Raw genomic sequence first — 9,220 nt, forward strand, 5'->3', positions numbered from 1 at the left:
TAAATCATCATCTAAAGTAATATATTATTTGATTATTGTCAATTTAAATATCAAATAGGAAAATTGCAATAAATACATCAGTTCCAAATTTAAAAACAGTTCAAAACACAATCTAAACGTATTTTAAACAAAGTCGAGATACATATTCAATCTCAGTGTTAACTGTCCTTGTACCCTTGACTTTTTAATTCTTTGTGAGGTTGAAGAAGTTGAATCTGATGGGATCCTTCTTAAATCTGCTGTTAAGTTTAAGATGAAAAAATGTGAGAGGAAGTTAGACACTTTGAAACCACATGACCTTTATTAGGGTGAAACAAAATAAAACGGTTTTGGTAATGTATATTTGTGGATTTTGAAATTGTTTTCATTTTTGATAATGAACTGTTTTTACATATTCAATTTCTTTTTAGAAATAGTTTTCGGCCTTTTTCTAGTTCTTAAAAGAATTCTTCTTGGTTTTTCCAATTTTTTTTTTTTTAAAACTCATTTTGTTTTAATGTATTTTTTTGGCCGAGAATATTGTTATTATTAATTAATATCATTTTTAAAATAACTAATGTAATTATTAAAAGCGATAAGAATGAATATATGCTAGACTACGTACATATTAATATTCTTTTCTTATTCGAAAAGCCAAATTCCGTTTCGTCGAAGTTCTAATTAATTTTTCTCCTTTTTTTTCATTTTTTTTTGTTCACTTCACTTTCTTCTCTATTATTCGTTTATTCTTCAAAGCTCAAACCGCGTCAAGGGTAAAAATGTAATTTCGAGTCGCCTTTGGAAACACCTATAAATAGCATACCCGCTCTTGTTCTTAAACTTTACCCGCGAAAGATTTACACAAATCTCAGGAAGAGAAGAATTAATCAAGAAAAACAACAAAAAAAAAATCTGTTGTTCCCTTTTTTTTGGCCAGATGAAGATTCTGCGAAAAGTCTTTATATTAAATTCACTTTGATTTGATCGTTGTTTTTTTTTTTTTTTGGGTTCTTGAGTTCGTGTTTGTTGATCTGATTTTCAAAAGGATGGGATTTTGTCTCTGTTCGTTAGTAACTCCGGCGAGACTATTGTGGACGACAAGTTTCTTCCGCCACAAACTCATGATTTTCTAACGAATCTTTTAATTTTCAATTTCGAATTTTAAGTTTTAATTTCTTCTTTGCCGAAATCATCTCCATTGATTCCAATTACGATCGAGAAGCTTCCCACAAAGAAACTCTTTCCCTTGAGAATCTCGTTCTGTTTTTTCAAGGTGATAATCTCTGTTTCTTCTTCCAAAATTTCGATAAATCCAAGTGAAATTGGCTAATTTAGTTACTTTGTTGCTAAAATCAGGAACAAAATCGGCCATGGAAATGCAAGAAACTCGAACGACGACTGGGAAAAAGCGTCGACTAACGACCGAACAAGTTAGTATACAAAACAGAGACAGAATCGAAATGATCTTAACTGTTTAGGGTTTCGAATTATATTTTGGTTTGTTTTCTGGTTTAGGTGAATCTTTTGGAGAAGAGCTTTGGAGAAGAAAACAAATTAGAACCAGAGAGAAAGATTGAGCTAGCGAGAAAGCTTGGATTGCCTCAACGACAAGTAGCTGTTTGGTTTCAGAATCGAAAAGCTCGATGCAAGATTAAGCAAACCGAAAGAGATTACGATATTCTCAAGGCTTGTTACGATTCACTCCTTGCAAAACACGAAACAGTCATCTCAGAGAATGAGAAACTCAAATCTAAAGTAAGTAAAAAGCTTCAATCTTTATGTCTTCTTATAGACAGAGAAATTGAGCTCAGTTTTCTAAGAGATTTTCTGTTCAGGTCTTAAATTTGACTCAGATGCTTCTTCCTGCAACTAACCAAACCCAAAGAAATTTCCAAGACAAGATTAGCTCTAAAAGTGATGAAACTATGAGCTCTTCCACATCTTTGATTCCATTAGCAAATGAAGATTACCTCACCAACATCGATCAATCATTCAGCTGGTGGGTTTGGCCATCGAATCTTAAGTAAAAAAGACAAATAAGTATTCAAAGCTTCTGTTCTAAGCATGGACAAAGCTTGGATAGTCAAATAGAGAACATACTGTTAACATATGCGAAATAAGAATGTAAATTATCTATTATATTATATGGAACCATCAGAGTTGTTCATTTTTTTTTTCTTTTGAATTATCTTTATTTAATTATGTGCAATCAATCAAAATCAATTGGGTGATGGTTTTCAAGAAAGAGTCAAAGAACATATTGACCCTACAACAACCAACATAAACCATTAGAGCCAAAGACTTTTGAAAATAGAGTCTTAAAAGGTAATTGGTTTATGCAAGATTTCAGTTTTGTTTTGGTTAACACAAAGAACCAAAAAACTCTCAACCACTGACTCTTACGCTAAACCAAAGACTAGATTGTGTGTGAACACAAGTCAAACGTCCTAGTTTGTTTTCTGCCCATACTTGAGTGCATATCACCTAAATTCCAAGAACTAATCAAGAACACTTCAAAATCATATGTTATCCATTGATTGATAATCATCAACAACCAGCATGTATACAAAGATATGTATATTCAAAAAGTTAATAGTGAATTTGTTGAGAGAGTAAAGGAAAGTATATTGAAAAGAGGAAAGTAAAGAGAACCAGTGACTCTAAAGTGAAGAAAAAAGAGGCAAAGATAATAAAAATAAAGCTAAAGCATCAGTCTTTTGGCATCCATTATTGTTGAGCATGCGTAATTAATTTTGATCTCAGATTGATTAACAACCAAAACGCAATCGGAGTTTTGATAAACCTTTTAACAATATGGTACAACAGATGATCCCCAAAATATAATCAGTAAACCCTAAATATTGATTCATTTTAATTCATTAAACGAGTACAAGATTACTACCTTTGGTCGTTTTCCAGCTTCTTATGATCTTCCATCCATGGAAGTTTAGGAAGATCATCGACGTTAAGCGATGAAGAAGGCAACCTCCTTTGAGCATCTGAAGAGAATTTATCTTTCTTTGGCCATAACCAGATCTTAGAAACCGAAAAGCTCTCTCCTTTAGCCACACTATTGATCTTCTTCTCTTCTGAAGATGAAGAGTTCCCTCTCTGCTCAGATTCTTTGTCCTGAGGTTTCAAACCTCGTGGTGGCCTATCGTTACAAAACGGGACTTTAAGCTCCGAGTTACCAAGTATATACTGATACGAACCCATTGAGAAACATCTCCTTGCATCCAAATTACTACTACTAGTCTCTCCTCCAGCAACAGAAACATCATCATGATCTTGACCAACATTGTCAAGCCTCTTGAATTTCCCTAATCTCACAGGTAAAACTCCCTTCTCCACAACGATTTCTTGGATCTCCATAGTTTTCTGGCTTCCATTCTCGGCTACACACTCTTCATCTTCTCTTGCGTCGTCGAAATCAAACATGGGATTCTCCATGGAGAAACCAGGGGAGAAGAGAGTGCTTCGACAAAGAGGGCAAGTCGAATTTGACTGGAGCCAAGTATCTATACAGTTCAAATGAAAAGCATGGCTACACGTTGGCAACAATCTCAGCTTATCTTTCTCAGTGAACTCACAGAGACAAACCGCGCAATCGAACGGCTCTTTAGAAGCACCTACCATCTCTTTGTAGTGGAAAACAGGCAAAGCGTCGATGAAAGCTTGATCGAGACCAGAATCGTTCAGATGAAACAGCTGTTGAAGCTGTCTTTGAAGAGCATCACTAGTTGAGATCTCTGGGTATCTATTAGACCTTGAAGAAGAAGCACCAGCAGCAGCAGAAGAAGGATGCTTGACGAGAAACCTAACGAGCAAATGAAGAAGCCCAGAGATGAAGAACAACACAGCTAGAATCACAATTACAAATAGAACCGCCGGGCTGATTCTGTTACCGGACGGTGGCGGAGACGGCGGAGAAAGAATTGGGTCTTTGTATAACGGTGGTGGGTAAGCAAAGCTACCGTCTTTTTGCTCAATTGCGAATCGAACCCAAGACATCTTCGTAGATTTAGGTCACTTAGACCATGAAAAGAGCTTAAAGATCTCAATTTCAAGATCCAGAAAACAGAGTGAAAACAGCAACAAAAACTCCAAGTTAAGTGGAGGAAGAAGAGTTCGATAAAAATTCTTCCGATTTCAGTAACATCATCAACATCGAGAGAAACAGAGATACGCAAACACTCACCTAAAAGCCCCCCAGATTTTCAGACAAAAAAAAAAAGTTAACTCCCCGTGAAGTAAAACCCTAATCAAAGAAGGTTTTTTTTCTTTCTTCTCTGTCAGATTTGCAGAGGAAGAAGAGAGTAAAGCCACCCTCTCTCTCTCCTCTTTCTCTTTCAACCTATTTATCTCTTAACCTTTCCTTTTCTTGAGCTTTTAATGGTGGAAATAGAAAACCCGAAGAAAATGGCAAGTGATTTTGTAATTTTTCGAAGTGCGAGGCAAAGTTGGAAAACAACAACAACAATGGAAGTAAAGTAAAAGCTTTGAAAATGAAAGTAAAAAACAAATAAAATTAAAATTAAAGCTTTTAGATTTGGGCCCACGTGCATAGATGAACGAGTTGATGTCAGATGGTCAACTCCAAAGACAAAAAAATGACGGTTATCTATGTTTTTGGTCTTATATGGATCCGTACTGGGCCGGACCGGTCAGCCCAATTCTCTCATCAAAATCTAACCGTTGGATCTAATAATAGTGAACAGTCCGGTTCATCAGTTTAATGGAAAATTTGGTTTCTTTTTACTCGATTTGGTTTGGTTCGAATACACTAAAAATTCGTTTCAATTCGGATTCAGCTCAATTATTTTGGGTTTATCAATTAATAAAACCAATTGGTTTATAGACAATTCTCGGACAATGTTTTGGTTGAATTCGGTTTAGTTTTTTCCACATACGAACCGTCGGATCAAAATCTAATAAAATCAGGGTTTGTTCGATGATGACATTGGTCTTGGATTTCGCCTAAGTAATCGATGCTCCTGAAGCGTTAGTTCTAATTTCCGTGGAGATCACTATCGATGGAGGTTGCAGATATTGGGGTCAAGTTTCTCTGGAAGGTGAAGAGGAGATCCAACAAATCGATCAAATATCCCTTCTGAAGATGAAGGTTCCTTGTAATCACTGATGGATTGTTGTGATCGTTGATACAACACCATAGCAAAGATATGAGTCTTAATCAATGAAGAAGGGTGTTCAAATGAAAGTTGGGAAATTTCTTCAGTTGAATGCTTGAGAGCTCAAAGGTATTATTAGAGCTATAATGGCCAAACTTCGTTGTCATGGGTCCCAAGTAAATTTGAATATGAGTCTTGTGGTGTGAAGTATTTGGTCCTACTATTTCCATATTGTCTTCTCTGAAAATATCTTCGGTTTCTAAATAAAATAATGACAATATTAGCAAGCGTGGTGGAGTTAACCACCAGGAGTATGATTGCTTCTAAGCTCACTTGAATCTCAGATAGTTTTCTGATATCTAATCAGACATGGGAGGAGCTGGAGAAGAGACAGTGGCTTGGAGGTACTTTAGCAGAGATGTTGTGCCGTTTGCTGCGATGTTTGCAGTGGAGTGTACTACGGTTGGGTCAAACACACTGTACAAGGCTGCAACTTTACGAGGATTAAGCTTCTATGTCTTTGTCTTTTACTCTTATGTTGTTTCAACACTTCTCCTTCTTCCACTTTCCTTCATGTTTGGAAGGTACTTACACGCTTATCTACTACTCTTTGGCCCAGTATAAGCTTTTCAAGAATATGAACTAGTTTCTGCATATACAGGTCAAGAAGATTGCCTTCAGCCAAGTCTCCTCTATTCTTCAAGATTTCCTTACTTGGGCTTCTCGGGTAGTAATAATACACTCATGCTTCTAGGTTAATGGACATCTCCGGTTTTTGTTTTCCTGTTTGTTAACTTGGAATGAACAGGTTCACATCGCAGATAGTTGGTTGTAAAGGTATAGAGTATAGTTCTCCTACTCTCGCCTCTGCTATCAGCAATCTCACACCAGCTTTCACATTCACCCTCGCCGTTATCTTCAGGTTCCAACTCGTTCTCTTTGGTTTCTATTTCGGGAAAATAGGTCTATACAATAGTACTTTCTGAGAACACTTCTCATGTTATTTACTTTGAATTAGAAAGTAAAGTTATGAAGTTTTTGTATTAGTGGTCACAAGTACATTCTTGGGTTGGCTATAAAAATGTTGCATCCTTATTGTTTCCTGAGATGAGTTAGGTGGATATGAGGTCTGCTTGTTACTATCAATCTTATTACCGATTATTTAACTCTTAACTGGTTCTGCTTTCTTGTGTGAATCGTAAAGGATGGAACAAATATTGTTAAGGAGCTCTGCGACTCAGGCCAAAATCATTGGCGCAATACTATCTATTTCTGGTGCTCTGGTCGTTGTGCTATATAAAGGCCCAAAAGTTCTCGCTGCTGCATCATTTATACCTTCATCACCTATTATATTCCTTCAACAGAATTTGACTTCATTCGAGTCAAGCTGGATAATCGGAGGCCTTTTGCTTGCTTCACAGTATTTTCTTCTATCAGTCTGGTATATTCTTCAGGTATAGACACTTGAAAAGTTAAGAAAAAAGAACTTTTTGTTGTTGTTTACACTTGCTGAATTGGTAGCTGTATTTTTCAGACTCGGGTCATGGAGGTATACCCTGAAGAAATAACCGTAGTCTTCTTCTACAACTTATTTGCAACGCTAATCTCAGCACCAGTGTGTTTATTAGCGGAAAGCAATTTGACTTCTTGGGTGCTTAAACCAGATATTTCCCTCGCTGCAATCATATACTCGGTGAGAATCAAAATCTTATTATCTGCCTTCCATTGCTGACAATGTTTCAAGCTCAGAAATTAACACTTTGTTTCAGGGAGTCTTTGTTTCATTATTCAGCGCTCTTACTCACACATGGGGTCTGCATCTAAAGGGTCCGGTCTACATATCCTTGTTTAGGCCATTGTCTATCGCAATTGCAGTCGCCATGGGTGCTATATTCCTCGGGGATGCACTTCACCTTGGGAGGTACCATATCTTTCATCTTCTTCATTTACTACCCCATTCAGAAGATTTTTATCTATATTGAGAAACATAGAACTCAGTTCTAGGTTGTTAAAATTCCTAGATCACGGTTGGAGACTGCAATATGTCTTTCGAGACCTTGATAATTAACCGATATGTTTCACAATTTTGTGTTATGGGCAGTGTGATTGGATCAGTGATCTTGTGCTTTGGATTCTACACTGTGATTTGGGGAAAAGCAAGAGAAGATGCAACCAAAAGTGTTGCTGGTTCTGAGCATGCACCTTTGCTGCTTACACACATTGTCGAAAATGAAGTCTTGTCATTAAGATAGGACTGATGCAAGTGTGAATCTCTCTATGTTAAGTGTTAACTCATTTGTAAATGTGTGGTTCAAATTATTGAAGAGCGTATCAATGACTCCGGTTTGGTTAAACTTTTTTGTGTTGGTTCGGATTGGAATTAACATTTTTAGTTTTCCAACTAATAAAACCAATATATTTTGTTTGGTTCGGTTCGGTTCCGCCCTAGTGTCAGTGGTCGAATCAAAATCTTAATCGTTGGATCAAATCAACGGTTTAGAACTGTTAACGAGCGTCTGGAAAAAAGCTACCCGTTGGATCAATTCTTTTGACGGTCATCGTCTACCCAGAAAGCATCAAACGGGAAGTCGCCGGAGATGCGACGGCGAGGTCCCCCTCGTGAGCTTCTGACTCCGTTTCACCGTCGCGTAACGACTGTACATAGGTGCGATTCTGGAGTTCCTCTGAACTTTAAAAGGATTGAGCTTTTATGTCTTTGTCTTCTACTCTTATGTTGTGTCAACGCTTCTCCTTCTTCCACTTTCTCTCATCATTGGAAAGTACTGATTCTCCGCATCTACTCTTTTGCCCAATGTAAACTTTTCAAGGATATGAAGCTATTTTGCATATGCAGATCAAGATGTTTGCCTCCAGCCAGTCTCCTCTCTATTTCAAGATTTTCTTACTTGGTAAACTCTTTCTAGTATACAGAATCTCTTATCTTCGGAGAGTATTACAAAGAAGTGGTAACGGTGAAGAAGCTAACACAATACCCAGAGAGATTCAACAACATTTGATCTTGTACCAGGTGACAGAAAAGTATAAAGCTACAATTTTATAAAACACCATAAATATACTTTAGCAGGATTTTGAAAAAAGTCGTTTACTCACAAGAAATGTTCCATTTTTCACTTAAAGCATCAAAGCCTTGGAACAAATCAGCATAATTAAATAATGAGTGTTTGGTAATCAGAAACCACGAGAATCTGTTGATCTTATTGAGATTGTTGTTATTAACATCCTTTTGTTTGACTTGAAGAGATTTGAGAGAAAGAAAGTAAAGTATTCAAGAACATATTTTCATACATGCCAAAAAGGTTCTTTGTTACACATACATATATAGATCTTTCCTATGTTTTCTTTTTACCAACTTCAACAGTTAGCTATGACCACTAGTCTAGCTCAAACACATCGCCACTTAGAAACAGTAACACTAGTACTTAAGTAAACCTATTTATCAAAAGAAACACCTACTCCCTAGTTAACTTAACTTAACTTTCCTAGTTTGGTTTGAGAAACAAATGGGCATCATTCAACACTCCTTCTTGCCCTTTTGTCAATCAAACCAAGCTTAAATCGAAAGTACTCATAGCTCTGACTTCCCAAGGGTTTAGTTAATATATCGGCGATTTGATCTTCTCCATTGCAGAACCTTAATTGAATATCTCCATTCTTCTCTGCTTCTCTCACTACATGATACTTGATTTGAACATGCTTAGTCCTCCGGTATTGAATAGGATTTTTCCCTATCGCTATAGCAGACTGACTGTCACAGTAGATAGGTATTCCTTCATTGGTTATGAAATTCAGATCATCAAGAAGTCTTCTTAACCAAGCTGCTTGATTTGTTGTTGCACATAAAGCCATATACTCTGCTTCTGCAGTGGTCTAAGCAATGGTGTCTTGATTACTTGTTTGCCGCGAAAAAATTGCAGACCCAATGTTGAAACAATACCCTGTAGTTGATTTAAGATCCTCTCTACATCCTCCCCAATCGCTATTTGAATACCCAATTAATCTTGGCTCATCAACCGCAGTGAACATCAATCCAAAGCTTAGAGTTCCTTGAATATATCTAAGTACTCGTTTTGCCTCCTTGAAGTGTCTGACCT

General features: G+C 36.8%; 3 protein-coding genes across 3 annotated transcripts; 2 read left to right on the forward strand and 1 right to left on the reverse strand.

Moving 5' to 3' along the window:
* The first annotated feature begins 829 nt into the window (after window positions 1-829).
* Window positions 830-2,127, forward strand: LOC112088527 (homeobox-leucine zipper protein HAT5-like). Its single transcript, XM_024158898.1, has 4 exons — window positions 830-1,252; window positions 1,336-1,409; window positions 1,495-1,734; window positions 1,815-2,127. The coding sequence occupies exons 2-4, from the start codon at window positions 1,350-1,352 to the stop codon at window positions 2,004-2,006; spliced, it is 492 nt and encodes a 163-aa protein (XP_024014666.1). The 5' UTR covers window positions 830-1,252; window positions 1,336-1,349; the 3' UTR covers window positions 2,007-2,127.
* A 596-nt stretch (window positions 2,128-2,723) lies between these two features.
* LOC18022383 (RING-H2 finger protein ATL46) lies at window positions 2,724-4,353 on the reverse strand. The gene has a single exon (XM_024159017.1). It carries the CDS (start codon window positions 3,988-3,990, stop codon window positions 2,878-2,880), a length of 1,113 nt encoding a protein of 370 aa, XP_024014785.1. The 5' UTR covers window positions 3,991-4,353; the 3' UTR covers window positions 2,724-2,877.
* A 631-nt stretch (window positions 4,354-4,984) lies between these two features.
* On the forward strand, window positions 4,985-7,538 carry LOC18022384 (WAT1-related protein At5g40240). Its single transcript, XM_006405455.2, has 8 exons — window positions 4,985-5,237; window positions 5,476-5,692; window positions 5,770-5,835; window positions 5,917-6,030; window positions 6,313-6,562; window positions 6,643-6,801; window positions 6,878-7,029; window positions 7,210-7,538. The coding sequence occupies exons 2-8, from the start codon at window positions 5,478-5,480 to the stop codon at window positions 7,358-7,360; spliced, it is 1,107 nt and encodes a 368-aa protein (XP_006405518.1). The 5' UTR covers window positions 4,985-5,237; window positions 5,476-5,477; the 3' UTR covers window positions 7,361-7,538.
* The last annotated feature ends 1,682 nt before the right edge of the window (window positions 7,539-9,220 follow it).

The sequence above is a fragment of the Eutrema salsugineum genome, unplaced genomic scaffold, assembly GCF_000478725.1.
Source record: "Eutrema salsugineum unplaced genomic scaffold, Eutsalg1_0 scaffold_14, whole genome shotgun sequence".
Taxonomy (NCBI): domain Eukaryota; kingdom Viridiplantae; phylum Streptophyta; class Magnoliopsida; order Brassicales; family Brassicaceae; genus Eutrema; species Eutrema salsugineum.